The 17,626-nt window shown below is 36.3% G+C and overlaps 1 protein-coding gene across 3 annotated transcripts in view; it reads right to left on the bottom strand.

Annotated features, from left to right (window-relative positions):
* Positions 1-17,626, bottom strand: part of SUGCT (succinyl-CoA:glutarate-CoA transferase) — a 346,089-nt gene that overhangs the window by 305,190 nt on the left and 23,273 nt on the right. For all 3 annotated transcript variants that reach the window (XM_008633828.2, XM_017734627.1, XM_017734628.1), the window contains exon 6: positions 4,047-4,138. In XM_008633828.2, coding sequence (XP_008632050.1) covers positions 4,047-4,138 — 92 coding nt within the window. The remainder of the gene's footprint in view (positions 1-4,046; positions 4,139-17,626) is intronic.

The raw sequence follows: 17,626 nt of genomic DNA, 5'->3' as shown, positions 1-17,626 counted from the left end.
CAGGGAGAACATGCCTTAAGCAAACAAAGCTGCCATCCAGTCCCAGGGGCTGGCTTGAGCCCTAAATTAGGTGCAGGATCAGGACCTGCCTTTTCCTCATTTGAAAGGATAAAGATTCATACCAGTAGAGCAGACCTTTTGTTCTTAAATCACTGTGCTTTGCTATTGCTCAATCTTATACTTCACACTTTTATTCCTAATTTTTGCTGTTTGCCAAATTCCTTAAGATTCGACGACTTATTCTGGCCCGGATATAGCCAAAACATGTTTTAGAAGATTCTTTGCCTGGGTCTTTTTTTTTTGCCCTTTGACATAATTCCTCTTCCCAAACTTACATCAATAATACAAAATTCATCCCTTTAAAATGAAAATTGTTTTGAAATAACATGCTTAATAAAACCATTCTAAGTCCAGTAGTCTTTACAGATGTGAAATAATTGCTGAAGCTAATATGAACCAGCAATGGCTGGTATTTTTCAATAGCTCTAAACTATATATACCATGTGTATTCTTTTGTTACAGTTTGTTTTGTTTTAAACCAAAGAATGGCCTCTCTGGATTGCAGATTAAATGCTGTCTCATATTCAGTAAAACAAAATGGTTTTTCCGCAAGAAAGAATACACCACCATAAAGGTACTTCAAATACTGAAGACCACATGTAATAATCCACTAGGAGATGGAAGGGGATTTGTAACTAAACTGGGGTTTATTTAACTAATTTCAAGTTATTGCCTTGATGAGTCAGAAATTTTCATCAAAGGGATATTCATCTGGCACTGATATATCTGAATATATTAAGTAAGAACTTTCTGTTCATCAAATATGAAAGTTGAAAGTGATGTTTAACCAGGAAATATCTATAAATTAAGTCATCCAGGACAATAAACGTGTCATCAGTGCAAACTTTGTCCTTTAGCATATTTTAATTTATGTAAAGAAAACCTGAATGTGTCCTGAAGCAACTACTTTAATTCAAAATGGGTTTGTGTTAGCAATTTACACAAAACAGATTACCCTCATAAACACATTAGAATTTCAAATTTCACAGGTGTGATACACTTCTAATACAGAAGTAATCAAGTACATGTGTAAGAGCTTGAATTCCATGCAGGTTTCTTTACACAAAAAGATGATTTAAAGACACTATTCTACTGTGTTTGGGTTTGTACAATCAGCAAAAACAACACTAGCACAAATGCAGTTGTTTGTGCCAATAATTTTGCAATATTGCAGAAGTTGTAGCTTGATTTCAAGGTTCAGACTATCACTCAGAAGCATTTCAAAGTTATTACCATTAAGTGATACCAGGAAAAAAGAAAGTAAAAAGAAAGCTGTTTTGTTTTTTTTTTTTATAGGCAGAAATATATACTGCTTTTGGATCTATACATTTTTGAGTATGTCAGATACAGGACAAAATTTCACCCTATTATTAAAATGCTTTCTAAGGAGCTGTAAATATGTATGCCTCGATATAAATATGTATACCTCAACATTAAGCACCTCAGTCAGGTATGTTGATGCTTTGTTGCTGCTGCACAGATTCATTATAATTTGTCTGCTGCATCAGCTGATGCCTCTAAGATCATCCTGCAAGAACATTCAATGGTTTGTTTACCAAAGGGACGTTTCCAAAGAGCACTGTTGCACTGATGTTATGCTGATTTATCTATAGCTACTGCAATTAAATATAAAACCAACACCACCTGTTATAACTTTTTCTTCTTTTTTTTTTTTTCATTTCCAGTTCATAAGAGTGGCCTTTTTTATTTTATTCTAAAAAATAAATCAGACCCTAGTCTACCCATTCAAATTATTACTTTTGGCACATTAATTCCATGTTATCTGGTCAATAAATAATTTAAGCTTTATTTTAAAAAAACCAGCATGAAAGAGTAAGATTCTTTTTTCTTCTTTACTTTAGCCACTTTTCTACATGTTGACTGAAACAAGGTTTTCTACTTTTGTTCAGACTTAGTTTTGTGAAATTTTAAACACAATTCAGTCACACAAACATAAATGTAAGAAAAACATGGAAGATTTTACTATTAATAATACTTTGCTATTTTAAAGTAACTTTCAAACAAGCATACTATATGATTTTACAGCCACTTGGGTAAGTTTTCACTACAACAACAAAAAGCACATTTGTTTCTTTGGAGTCATTGACTACTTAAGTCTTTGAAACAAAACTGTCCCTCTATACATCAAAAAATGGTTTTGAGAAACTGAGGAAATACTACATAAACAACTTCAAATAAAGAAAAATAAGCAAATTTTAGCATGTTTATTTTGATCATGCAAAAGAGTGACTAAGTTTGAATGAATTGTTAGAAGCCCCTACAGACAAAGCTGTTACTGACAATGACTAAATTATTTCTATGATTACATTGCTTCAAGTCTTGGTAAGGTGATGTGAACATCTGGTTTTCCAGGGTAGATCTTAACACAATCTTTTAATAAAATCCATCTTCATAGCAGCCATTGAGAAATATTACTTTCATAATATAACTTGCATGCAATTATTCACTGTAACTGTTATTTATTCTGGCATTCACATATCACTGAAAAGCTGTACAAGAGTCCCGCGTTTTTCAATTTTTCAATATACTTTCCTTTATTCATGTTGTACTAACATTTGCCCCTTTCTAACAGTCTTTATACCCTTTTAATTTTGTTTGGTATATTTTGAGGTGTGCGTGAAGTTTCTGGCATTGTATTGGAAGTGTTAACCTCCATTCTACATGACAAGACACAATGCAAGATTTACTTAGACTGTAGTTACTATGACCAGTCATTGCTTAGAACATATGTGCATTATGTATTTGAAGGGAAGTGCCTGTACAGACTGCACTCAATTCCATGTCTTCTCATGTTCTGAGATGTGACATACTGTAAGTACGTACCAAAAACAAAAAAGAAATTGACAGTCTCAGGACACTAGGCACAAGATGTTTCTGCTTACTCAGTCAAAAAATGCTTGATTTTGTTTTTTCTCACTAATAAAAAGGACAACTCTGGTAACAATAGCTGCCAGAAGTACAAACTTCTGATGTTTGCCATTGTTTTCAATAGAAAACAAGTCTATTGGCAGAATATCAACCCTACAATAGAGTTGTGTCCAGATCATGTGTGGTTAGCTTTCAGCAACCTACTCAAACATGAATATCTGGCACTAAGTACAGAAACTTTATTAATTCCTTGTTTATCCAGAGCATGCAAGTATCGTACTCGCAAGATCTGCAGCACTGCTTCCAGAGTATCAGGAGCACCACCACAGAACAGTATCTAGCATTTATAATGCATAGAACAGACTTGTAACACTACCTCACTTAAGAAGGGACATTTGGGGACCAGATTCCCTGCATCTGTAGGTGATTCAAGACAGCTTGATTAAATGCTTATTTGACCAGCATTTTTCTGAGGTGAAGACACACGTTCTGTGTACCTCTAGAATCCAGATACTAAACTACTGTTATGCTTCCTGCACTGCCACAACTACCACAGATCTTGGGCATCAGTGGGAATAGCAGCACACAAAGCTTTTCTAGAAATGCATGGCATTTCTCTGCCTATTTGCAGGCAGAATGATTGAAAAACACCCAGATTTGGTCAGAGTTATCTAGATAGCTTCACAATTCCCTCTTTTAAAAAGGGAATATCAATATCCAAACATCAGTGAGACTTTACACACATAGGTATGGTTCCATCATCCAGCTGTCAAAAATGTGTCTACTACAGCTCTTGAAGTGACTGCAGGTGGCTGTTAACAGGTTAGCATACATTGTCAATTTATTCACTGGAGATTTAGGATCTTTCTTTTTTTCTTTAATTTTCTGTTTCTTGAGCATTTTTCTTTACCTGGAGTGAGATACCTGAAGTATATAAGCACTATTATTTTCTTAGATTCCCAGAGATAAGACCTCTTATTGGACTCAGGAGGGTTTGTATAACAGATATGTTAGCATAGGCTGACTTGTTCCATGCAGCAGCCAGTTTTGATATATGGCACGAAGAGTCTATGAAATTTGTAAGTTGTGCACTATACCTCATGCCCTGTGATATGCATGAGACCAGAAACAGCAGCTGCAATGGAGTCATATCCACCTCTCTGAACGACTGGACCAGTCTGACCATAACCTAAAAGAGAAACAGAACAATTAGTAATTCAATCAATGACAAGTACAATATAAACTGTTATTTCTCCTCAGTTTTGGTTAACAAGCTGTCCAGGTTTTCCAGCCAATGAATGCTATTGAATTCTATTTATTCCTGCACATTTTTAAGAGTAAAGCTGGATTTAGACTCTGTGGGTTGAGGATGTGTTTGATCTTAATTCTAGACAGATTTGTACCCTGCTATGTTTCATTCCTTTCAGATAAAATTGCCTTTTTAATTCACTGTGTCAGCTGAGGTTGGACTCAAATGTTATCTCAGAGAATCTATGGTATCTCTACAGTCCTACAATTGCTGTCCAACAGAGCCCATCTTGCCTGTGTTATCTCCACTCTGCCATGAGGATACCTTGAATACCCAAATAATACTAAAATCATGACACTATGGTTTAGACACTTGAGTTGTTCCCCCCTCATTTCTGTTACTTTATTCCACATCTAAACAGAGCTACCTTCAAAACAAAACATTGTTTACAAGAGATGGCAAGGCTTTAGCAAGTATGTACAATCTGTTTGCCAAGAGTTACCACCAATGAAATTCAACATACTGAGAATTTTTACAGAACTACGTAAATACAGTTTTGTTCATTCATAGAATTAACTTAAAATAAACAGCTGTAGCCAGAAGGATGCTGTCTTACTTTTCTTTGCTATAGTCATCATGTTCTTCTAACAACAACCACAAAATTTTCCAATTGAGGAGGTCTTGCACCAGCAGCTGTGGAGGTCACTGGAACCAGTGACCACCATCACAGAGGGTAAAAGTCAACAGGGAAGGAGCAACATATTTGATTGATGGTTTCTATTAGTTCTAACGATGGCAGAGTCCTCAAAATTCAGATTTAAGCACTTGTCCTTCTCAAAGAGGAAGCACATTCTAAGCTATTCTCGTGCTTTCTTTTCAGATATCTCTAAGAGAAATCCCTTGATTACAGGAGCAATTGGGAGATACTTTTCACAGACAAGATTCCTAATTTAACTGTAGTTTTAAAGTAACATTTATGTTTTATTCTTACCTGTGAGGACAGTATTAGAATTACATTATATCAACATATACTGCAAGATAACAATTCCTAGATTCCTAGAATCTCCTAGATTTCTTTTTGTTATTCTCCTGGAATAATCTTCTCTATATACAGACAGTCCTATACTGTCTATATTCAGTAGACATGGCAGTATAAACATTGGCTTTGTGAATTAAAGCGGACAATTAAAAATCATTTTTCATTAAGGTAATCTACCTCAGTTCCTCCACTTGGACTGATGCTGTTAGGTGCATAATTCATAAATTACTCTCAATGTATAGTGCAAAAGAATTATGATCACTGCAAACTGGAGTTAAAGCACATTGTTACTCCAATTGATAATTCATACCAAGCAAAACAATATCCACTTACCACACAGATTTCCTCATTATACCACAAACTATCTCAATTGCCTGATCTTTTTCTGGCAACATGAGATCCACGTTGTGAAAAGCTATGGGGGAACTCAACTTCTACACTCAGTGTCACAGAGAATATCAGAATACTACAGCCAACCCACTGACTTTATCAATGTAGCCTCAAAACAAACCTTTTCCAAGAAAAATGTCAACACTTTTCTTATGATCAAATTTGTGTCACTACTCACAAGAGATGAAAAAATCTACCAGTTTACCCAGCTTTACTCAAAATCTGACAGCAGCTGACTTTGAGGTCCCAAAGAAACTTGTGGCATTTCCTTTCACATTTACACTCTTAAGTTTGCAGCAAAGAACAGTGTATTCAAATATGAGAGGACTAGCAAATAAAATATGCTGGATCCACCCAAAAATGTTCCAAAGAGCTCTAACTAGGCATATACCATTATCTCATTGGAATGAACTGTAGAATTAAAGCCAGTTAAGTGTGTGAGGCCACTTCAAAAACAAAATCTTGCTCAATAAAAAAAGTACTCAAAACAACTTTAATTGAATAGTGAAAAGCATATTGAAATAAGTGAGAAACTACGTACTGGCCTCAATTATTAACAAAGAAAAGACATCTCAACATATCTACTCACACAAATGTTTTCATAAACAGCAAACATCTAAAAGTTAAACATTTCGTATGTAGACAGAATGACTTTACAATGCTTTGCAATGCTCTTCTGGTAAGGACAAGCATCCATCCCTCAAACACTGAACTCAGGAAAGGTGACAAGCAATCAGACCTTCATTTTTCTAGAGGAGTTTCCAAAAAAAAAATTTTTAACTCCTTTTCACACATTATAACAGCCAGGTTTCAAAATAAAAGCTATTATTTAATGGCTTTCTGGTTAAAATTAGAACTTCTATGGAGTGTTTAATTAGTCTTCATAGTTCACAATAGATTAAAAAGAAAAAAATACATAATTCTGCTTTGGATCTGAATTCTAGGTGGACAACGCTAGTGTGGGGACAAAATCTGTTGTCACTGGAAATGGTTTGCCCCAGAAACTATGGATATACAAGATTCCTACAGGAAAAAGTAGAGTTAAGCGAGAAAGAGCTATTGCTAAAAATGAAAGATCTCATAATCCAGACAAAAATCAAAGGCTGAACATTATTATTCTGGTAAACAACACAGGTCAATGAAGCAACCCAGTGCAGATGTTTTAAAAATAACTATGAACATAAACACAAAAAGCTTGAAGAAGAGTCCAAAATTACATTCAGAAAATATTCAGCCTGATACCCAGATTTTACAGTAACTGCAATATATACACATACATACATATGTACATACATATATAAATATATAAAATAACTCCTTAAAGATAAAAATGCCACCTAAAGCTTATGTTTGTCCAAATACCCTGTGTTCGCTCATAATTCAGTATGAAAAGTGTAGATTTGCAATTACACCCTCAAACCTAAATATAGGTTCCCATTAAACAAAATGTAGTTAGTGGTTTAAAGTTCAGATACAATGGAAAATACTTTAGGGTAAAAAGATAATCCCATCTGAATAGAGAGAGAATAGATTTAACAGTGATGGTCTCAGAAGGTAAGATAAGGCAACTGATTACACACACTCCTGCTCCCCTTTAGTGGAGTTTATCACCACAAGCTACAGTCAATATTCAAATAGTCTCTACCAGTAAAGAATTTCTTTTAGATCCTTAAGTCCAACGAATGTATTTTTATTTTGGGGAATATATTTCAGAGAGACAAAAGAATTTTAAATTTAATTTAATAAAACTAAGTGTTTTATAAATCATTTCAGCTTGACAGGCAGCTGCCTAGATTCTAAATCTTATGTAAAGCTTTAGATTTGTGTAAAACAGAATCTGCAGGGAACAAAAGAAAGTTGCACCACACTAAACCCTTATTCAACTCCCAAAATCCCCATTCTATACCTTGCAGTAGGAAGACATGGTTTCTTCTGATACCTGTCACAACCTCATGTGTCTAGAATTCAAAATCATTGCAGTATGAGCCGGTGTTCTCTACCGCAAAATGTACAAACTGAGTACAAGACAATAACCCTCAGTTAGGTCTCCAAGTGCTTCCTAAAAATTGTCATTGTCAAACCATTATTTAATCTGCGGAGCAAGCTTTTGAAATTGCCAGAAACAGAGAATAACACAGAATCATAGAATGGGTGGGGTTGGATGGGACCACAGTGGGTCATCTTGTTCAACGTCCCTGCTTAAGCAGGGTCATCCTACAGCATGTGGCACAGGATTGTGTCCAGATGGCTCTTGAATATCTGCAGTGAGGGAGACTCAACACCCTTTCTGGGCAATTTTTTCCAGTGCTTGGTCACCAGCACAGTAAACAACTTGTTCCTCATATTCAGAGGGAACTGCCTGTGTATCAATTTCTTCCCATTGCCTCTTGTCCTGTTGCTTGGCACCATCAAGAGCCTGGCTCCATCTTCTCGGCACCCCCTTCAGGTGCTTAGAGACATTGATGAAGTCCCCTCTCAGTGGTCTCTTCTCCAGGCTGAACAGGCCCAGCTCTCTCAGCCTGTCCTTGTAAGAGAGAGGTTCCAGTCCTTTAATCACCTCCATAGCCATCCAATGGACCCACTCCAGGAGCTCCATGTCACTCTTTTGCTGAGGAGCCCAGACTGGACACAGCACTCCAGATGTGGCCTCACCAGGGCTGAGTAGAGGGGCAGGATCACCTCCCTCCACCTGCTGGCAATGCTCTTCCTAAAGCACCTGAGGATACCATTGGCCTTCTTGGCCACAAGGGGGTGCACAGCTTGCTGCCCACCAGGACCCACAGGTCCTTCCCCCCAGAGCTGCTTTCCAGCAGTTTGGCCTCCAGCCTGTACTGGTGCAGGGGATTATTCTTCCCCAGGCACAGGGCCCTGCAATTGCCTTTGTTGAACTTCAGGCAGTGCTTTCTGCCCATCTCTCAGTCTTCCAGTTCTTCTCTCCCATCTCTCTCAAGGCCCTTTTGAAGACCATTTTGAAGGCCTCAGGGGTATCAGCCACTACTGCCAGCTTTGTGTCACCAGTGAACTTGCTGAGGAGGCATCTGCCCCTTCACCCAAGTCACTGATGAACAAGTTAAATGATACTGGGCCAAGTATTGAACTTTGGGGACACCACAAGTGACAGGCCTCCAGCTAGCCCTGTGCCACTGATTACAACCACTAAAGGACTATTTGCTTATTCAGCACAGTCACACCTAAATCTTCCTGTTCTGACCCTGCAGCCAAGTCTATCTTCTATATAAGAAAGTGTAGAAACCTTTACTCTTTGAAGCTTTTTGTGAGCAAGAAAAATTAACCAGGTATGAGAAGTATGAAAGAACTGGCCCTGGCTACTTTCTGTCAGCTTAAGGGAAACATGGGCCTTTATTGAAGGCATTTACAAAGCAAATGCCACAGCTTTCCACCAGCAATCCTGCATCCTTAGCTCAAATAAGAATGAAGAAAGAGACTTTAGCCACTTGGAAAGTTCTGAAAAACAGAGGATGCTAAATGAGCCAATAAAGATAAACTTGCATCTGAAAAGTTTTAAAGAATTTTCTTAACCAAGATCTCCACAATCACTCTTTGTTATTCTGCAGCATAACAGAATGTATGAATATTCAAAATGAGACATGCTTAATGTGACAAAATGTTGCAGTGGGGATACTGCAACACGCATATATCAAACCAGGAGTCCCGTGGAAAGGAAATATATATGGACAGACAGATTCTTGCTAGCTGTTTCAGAGATGTTTATTTCTCCAGCCGCATGGCCGGAGCTCTGCCCAGGAACTGTTCCAGTCACGGGACCAAGGGTCCTTCTGCCCGCGCAGGGAACACAAACCAACCAATGGGAACGAGGCTGAGCAGGGGCAGGGAAACCCCGTGTCTGTGCCCTCAGGGCCCCCCTCCCAGGGCTCCATGGCAGGGGAGGGACCCCAACAACAAAAAAATTGATATCTCTCTGTTCCTGCATCCACTGTTCTTCAAATATTTGGATAAATATGACAATTAAAGTTTTATAAAATAAGGTGGCTAATATGTAACAATGCAGCTCACATCTGTTCTAAAAAGTCTCCAGCTGTTTGATGGCCAAACCTTTGATATGGAGCAACAAGAGAAGACTTAAGGTACCTAAAAATACTTATCTAGTAAACCTGAAAAATAATCATGTCAAGATAAACAGTAAATTATAATAGCACTAAGATATTCATTACTGGCTGGGGGCATTACAGAAGTAGCTTTCTGCAAGACACTAATTGCAGCTGACTGAAGATCCATTTGGTAAAATGAATTGGAGCATATAAACTTCCTGTGAATATTGGCAATATATACACATTCCAATTAAATCTAAGAGTGCTGCTATTATCTGATTAAATTATATTGGTATTAATACACCACAATTCCTGACAAGTGGAAAGACTAGAAGTATTTCTCCCAGATTTTTCTAGTTAAATAAGACACACAAAAAAAACCAAAAAAAGCAAAAAGACATTCTTCAATGGGAAATAAATCTTAGCTGCTCCTCTAGGGTTGGTGTGACATTCCTCCGTGACAAAAGGGGGCTAATTCTTCTGAAACATGGAAGTTACTTCTAACACAACAAATCTTATAGTTCTGGGCTTAATGTGCAGGAGCCATGTGATGGCACTCAAGGTTTGGAAAATAGCACAGGAAAAATTATAATATTTTCAGGCATCATATGGGACAAAAGTTTGGGGAAAAAAATAACATGTCATAACAAACTACTGGCAGTTTATCCACTTTAAAATGGTCAATATATTTATCACATAAGAGAGTCATAATTTGCTTTACAATCCGCTCTAAGTGATTCTGTTCTGAGACACAGAAAATAAATATTATGAAGTAAGAAAGGTCAGGCTGAAGATTACGAAGAAAGTAATAGCAGTAAAAGTTGCTGGACTGCACAAAAGTGTTATTACCCAAACTTCCAAATGCTCAAAAATGTCAAACTAAATTTAAAAATGCTAGTAAAGAAAACCCCAACCCAAATCTGTTTCCAGAAAGAAGTCTGTTAGAAAAACAGACTAATGTGGCCTTACTGGTTTAGCTTTCTAATACCATGTCAGCTACAACATAGCTTTATTTCATTTTTGCCAGATGACAGTGGGATTTTTAGATACATTTATGTCAGACATTCTTCATAAATTTTAAGAAAGCAGGCAAACCAAGTAAACAACTTTGTCCCAGACAAAGTTTCATGTGTCTGTAGATTCTATGCTATTCCAAGATGTATACTGAACACACATTTAGACACCCCATTTCCTTGCCTAGGAGTTACTGATGATATGATGACAGAATTCCTAACGTGTATAAAAAACAATTCATTTTGGCTAGGAGCTGCCTGAAAGCATCTGGGATAAACAGGCACTAATATGTTGCAATACCATCACTTTAAGGACAATTAATCTAAAAGAAGTATTTTTACGTAAGTTAGTTTAGATTCATTTGGGATTTTTACGAAGATTAACAAAAATGTTTCTACATTTCTCAGCTTGTTGTACATTTGATTTGTATTTCATGAAATTTAACAGCCCAGGATAGTATGTCACAAACAGTTTGCACCTTCAAAAAAACAACTGAGAAAGAAGTAAATCTCACAAAATTACTAAAAGTACAGAAACTGGAAAGATGGAATGAAAATTCATTCAACGCCTGAAATTGCTACTCTCGCTTTTTCAATACAGTGTACTTTCAAGTTAATGATGGCCTCATAATTAAATCTACAGGACAGCCTGAGTATGACTTTCTGTGTCATAAAAAGAAAGGTCAGCATTTCTCATTATGACCTGTGTTCAAAATATTTGTATCACATGCTAGAGAAAACCAAAAGCCATAATTTCTGCACTTCTTCATGATTTGATAGCATGATAAAACTTTATAAGGTCAAATATAAAACACATTATACTGAAAGGACAGGAAAAACCAACATGGAGACATGTTGTCAACACAGACCAATTCCCTGTAGTTCAATTCCCACATGACAAATGACATTACAAAGTCAGGCTGTATAGGATATTCTGAGCAAAACATAGAAAAATATGTTCAACATAGACATTTCTACAAATACGAACTAAACATTGTCACAAATTCAATCCAGAGATAGATGGCTATCCCTGCTGAATAACAAATTAATGAAAAACACCTTTTAGCTTGTTGTAGTGCCAAAAGAAAATATTCAATTAAAGACAGCTTACATCTTTACTTAATAAAGATTAATGAAACAAGCAGAAGAACACAAGCAATTCTCTGCGATGACAAAAGCCAAAGTCTAACAGACGCATTATATGAAACTTTGCAGTGTCAGAGCTGCCAAATGTGTTAGCAAAACGAGTAATGACTTTTGGAAAATGCTTGCCATGTGTTGGTCAGAAGGAAAGGAAGTACAACTTCCTGAATAGGCAGGCTTACAGGAGATCAGAACAGATACAAGAAAGGTGAAGTCAGAGCAAACTGTCAAGAGAGATGAAAGGAAATTAAAAAAAAAATAAGCCTTAGGTCAGCAAGCATAAAATCTGACCAATCTGATAAAAACATTTCATTTCCCAATTGATGATTTCAAATGTGTACAATATTTATTGCTTTTACACATGTCGATTTAGACATTCTAACCCTGTCTTTTGAACAAAATCAGGTGTTGTAAGGTGGAAAGCAAAGATAAAACAAAATTGTTAAATCAAATACAAAAGTCTATGCTAAGGTTTAGCTGCTGAAAGACTAGAAGAGGACAAACAATAGCCTCTGCCAGTTGTCCAGCTCCATTCAATTTCCATGTGATCTGGGTACCCAGCCTCACACAACTACTCTTAAAGCACCAACCACATTTCTAGGACACAGCCACAGACCATTTCAAACAACACAAGCTTGGTTTTCAAAAGGCTTTTAATCAGGCCTGCAAACTTCTAGGCCATATTTTCTAGCTTTATAACATGACAAATATAAGTTACAAGAAAGCAGTCCTTCCCTCCATAGCTCAAACTGTAATTACTCAGGAGATGTTGCTATCACTTTCTTTTGCTAAATCAGCAAAAGTTTAACTTGTCACTCTCTGAATTTCAAGGCAGAAGCAGCTTCCCAGTCTAAGTGGGGTCACTATTCTACATGATCTAAGAAATGAAATGTGTCATGGCAACCATTTTACAAAAAAAAAAAAATTCAATTAAAAGCTTTTAGATGACACTGAGATTAGGTACTCAAACTTTATTCCCCACCTTAAAGGAGGCTGATAAATACCCAAATTCCCCATCGCTGTTTTGGGTTTACACAAATATTTCCAGCTGAACACTCTTAAAAATAACGACTCACTCCTTGTTCCATGCTTGGTACAGATACAGCTGATCTTAGGACTACAAATATTTATATAGTGAAAGCTAATACTAAAATAGTGAAGTCAATTACTCACAGCAGTGTAGCAATGGCATTTCCCCAGAACATCCAGGCTGCAAAACTTGCACAGAAATTAGTTAAATACTGAGGCAAGCTGTCTATCCTACCCTCTGTGTGTCCTCATCTACTTTGCTAGAATTGTTCTACCAATCCAACTCTGCCACACTATTACTACTAAGGTAAGGGAGCAAATATTTGTGAGAAATATCTGGCTAATCTGGAAATCAGTCAAAAGTCAACAGAAAGACACCAGACTTCAGCTCAACAGATATTAATAATCTTGCTACTTCTAATAGTGAAAAAAATCATGTAAAATTAAGAAGTACATGCAAAATGTATTTTCTATTAATATTTATGGTACTATGGCCAAGCAGTGTCGTGCCAGGATAGCCTCAGAGAATTCTTCTGAAAAGGACATGATTATCTATGACCCCATGACAGAAATGTTAAGTAATTACTTAATTACATAATTATTTCTCATCTGAAACAGATGATGTGCATTCTAAAGTCAATATTACCTAAACAGACATCCATTTTTTGCGACTGTACATAGTTACATTGACAGACAAATATGTGCAGCAGTGTCCAGTGAAGGAGCTGACCTTGACCAAGCACTTCCCCTCGGGGTTGCAGGTCCGTGGCTGAGAATGTATACTATGACCCTGACTTCTCCCTCTAAGATAAAATACATAGTCCCTCGGGCAGAAGTTGGAAAAGCATATCAAATAAACTCAAAATCAGTATGTAATTGCTTTTTAAACTTTCCAATCATTTCTCAAACATTTTCTAAACAAACCTATAAAGTTTAATTCCCAAAGAGGATTAAGTCATATGGAATGCAACATATTCTTAGAATTCCAGGCTGTCATTTCAACCCTTTCAATAACTTCAGTGATAATTTTTGAGCCTGATTTTAGTTTTCTTTAGTCTATACACACAAAATACATAAACAGAAGAGATATGATAAAATACATGGTCTGGAAGTAAAGATATTTACACTTTTCAGTTTTAATCTTAAGTTCAATTCATTAACAAATTCATTCCCATATATTTTAAGATCATTAATTTGACAGAAGTAAAAGAAACTGACAATCATATACTATATGTTCTGAGCAGGTACATTATATATAGCACCCCTTATTATTGTACAAAGAATGTAGTTTTATATGAATAAGCACCTTAAGTTGCAGTTCCATAAAATAATTTTGAAAGATGTAGTCTTGTAAAAGAGGCTACAAAATTTTGGCCTCCTATCTTCCTCTTGAAATGGTGGTCAGGTCACTGTAAGACATGATCACAATGGTACTAATTACCCCATCCTGACTTTGTGATACCCACAAGAACTCTACTCCTGGAAAAGAAAGCTATCCTCTCTGTTAGAAAGCTTTTCTAAGTGTTTAATAGGAAACTTTTTTTGCAGAAATATAAATAGTTGCTTCTTTTCCTATGTATAACAGATTATTCTTTTCTCTTTACAGGACCTTTTACTTATAAGAAGACAGTTATCCACAAACCTATTCTCATTACACCCTTACTTCACAGTAACGTTCACTACTTCCTATGTTAAAGTTTTCTCTGCAAGACAACTTGCAAATCAATGGGTTTCAGCTGTTAGCATAAACACTGGCATACAGAATGCTTTTAACGATCAGGTACATGGAAAAGTGTCAGATACTGCCAACATTTTGGTTTCTAAAAATGACAAAAACCAGGCTATTTTTCAATAGTTTGTCTTCTACTTCCAAAACTGTTTTCTTTCTGTTTGCTAGCTACTGACAGTGTTTTATTTTGTAACAGTATTCTAAAAACACAAGTAATGAAAACCATATGCTTACTGGGAAACATTTTCAGGTCAACAGCAGCTACTTACAGTCTTCCTAAAAATCTAACAACACCCACAGACAATACTGTGAAAGGGAACAACAAAGACACTGGATCTTTTCACCATTTTAATTAGTTATACTTGTTTCTTTGGTGAAATCACAAAACCTCACCATTTGAAGCAATGAAACAAACCAAACAAAGAAAAACTCCTGCAACCTTCATGAAATCCATCAGGCAAGGAAAAAAGATTAATGAAACAAGATAAAGCAAATAAGAATGCTATTAGACAGGAGATTCCCCAAAACATAATTCATTTGGAAACAAGCAGAGAAATCTTTAGTAATAACAAACAAAATATTGCATGATCTTTTCTTGTGTCTTCTTTTTAAACTATTACAACTCAAACACAATAAATACTGCTATACAAAAGCGTGCTGCATGGCTTCTGAAGATGCCTAAAGTCTTTCAGCTTTACTTCTGTTAACTTAGCTAGGCACCAGTCCAAGCATTATAGCTACTGAAAAATAAACTTTAAACCATCAGTAAGTGTCTTCACAGTTGTACTGTGCTGTTCATATCCAGGATTTTTAGTGTCTAATATGGTTTCATTCACTGTAAACGAACCCAATGTTAAATCTTAAACTCCCAGGCTCTCTGTCTGATATGGTATTCTTCATTAGGACAGTCCAAAATTCTGAAGTTTTCTATTTTATACAAAATACTGCTACTTAGATGGAAGAACAAGCAATAGAGTGAGAAGGCATAAGAAAAACATTACTTTCATGCACTGCTGAAAGTCAATACTTAATTTTAAAGCAAGGAGGGATTATGACTGGTTCATTAAACTTTGTATATGCTTCATATTGAACAAAGAATGGGAACACAGTGTTTCAGAATAGCACTCATTTTCAACTGTTTCTTGTTCCTAAACTCACAGTACTTTGGACATTCAGGCTATGTGTGACTGAAAAAATAATAGTGGAAAAAACAGCTAAGCCCTCCAGCTATGCTAAATGTCAGTGCAAAAGGGTAGCTCAACCATTTACAGGAAAAAAATTTATGCACTCTAGCTGCTGCTGGTGTGTTGATGACAGAAGCAGCAAAAAGTCAAAGACTTAGTGTCACTCAGCTAAAACGCCCACCTTCCTGAAGGTATCCAGCAGATCTGATTCCTGCAAGGATATCAATCCAACAGAAAAGGGATTCTCTCAGCTCCCATATGTTTCCCAGTAACCCTTTTTTCAACGTGCCACCTCTCAGCCTCCATCCTTTTCATACTTGTTTGTGTTACTGATACACTTTGAAAGTTTGGTCTGTGTCAATGCCAGAGCCCTTTAGTATTTTAGAAGTACTGGCAAAACCCTGCAAATATAGGGCATATGCACCTTTCCAGACCAACTTGTACTTCATACTAAAATGCAAAACCATTTACAGAGAAATGTCTCCAAGCCGAACAATTTTACCAGAAAAAGAAAAGCTTTGTCAATATAATAATGTATTTGCTAATGGCTTCTGCCAAAACAACTAAACCAGTCAGTGTTAGCACCTCTTCACAATCTTGTCCAGCACAGCTGTACTGACAGAAGCTGTAGAGAAAAATATATAAACCAACCAGCAACAGGAATGTGCTTTAAGTAGGAAAATTAACCTTTGGTTCTGCATCTTGACACAGCACAACTACATTAATCCTGTAGAATGAGGTATCTTGAAGTTTGGTTTTATGGTAAAACACCCTAAAAATGCAGCTTTGTAATACTTATATTTCAGTCACTCTGGAACTGAATACCCATTTTTGTGTATAATACAGGTTAAAAAACACTGTTGCCATCACCACTAGAAAAGCGTAAACTCCAAACACAAGTCCATTTTGTTTTCCTCCAATAAGAGCTATGAAGCTTAATTGCTCTGCAACACACCTCAGTCAAACCTTGCTTGTTCACATTTTGCTCTGAAATCCCCTGGCAACTCATGTTGTCCAAAGGGGCTGTAAAAGCATATTTAAAGGGGTTTAAGCATAGAGCAGCAGAGAAATATGAAAACAAATGGAGACTCAAGACCAGCTAGCTGCATATTCTGTGTCCAGAAACAAAGAAAGATAGATGACAATATGAAGAGGATAAGCTTAATACTACTCTTGAGTACTACCCCAGATTCCAATAGTTTGCAGCTGATAGTCTTCCTGATTAAGTAGATAAAGTTAATCAAAATTTCCCAAATCAACTTCTTAGGGGTAAGATACACAGAAAACCTTTGCCATTTTCAGGCATTTTAGGTAAGCAGACACTTCAAACTTACCTAATCACAACATAAGCAAAAAAATAAACCAAAAAAAACCCTGAATATTTTAAAAAACATTACAATACTTTTAAAACACAGTGCCAAAAAATTCAAATCCTATGAATCAAGCTTTTAAAACATATGGTTCTTAATAAAAGTATGAAAAATATGTGAACAATAAAAGTAGAAGTAATTCAAAGTAGTCCCATTATTTGTCATCTGTTTGGAAGTCTGATTAGCAGTAGAGTCATTGTTTCCCAGTTTTCATCAGAATCATTGGGATTTTTTTTTCAGTAGAAGTAGAAATCAACACAAAATAACCCAATTTTTAAGAAAAAACACCAAATACGTTACTAATCCCAGTAAAGAGAAAAAATAACCCTGGGTCTAATAGACCTATTTAATGCTTTTCGGTTTTGTCTAGAAAAGCATGAGGTAAACACCTCCTTGCAGATGGACCACCTTTGATACAAAACAGACAACTGGAAAGATTTAGGAGATCTTCAAAAGCAGCA

The sequence above is a fragment of the Corvus brachyrhynchos genome, unplaced genomic scaffold (genome assembly GCF_000691975.1).
Source record: "Corvus brachyrhynchos isolate BGI_N302 unplaced genomic scaffold, ASM69197v1 scaffold94, whole genome shotgun sequence".
Taxonomy (NCBI): domain Eukaryota; kingdom Metazoa; phylum Chordata; class Aves; order Passeriformes; family Corvidae; genus Corvus; species Corvus brachyrhynchos.
Note: the sequence above shows the minus strand (reverse complement) of the source record. Positions and strands in the feature narration are given on the sequence as shown.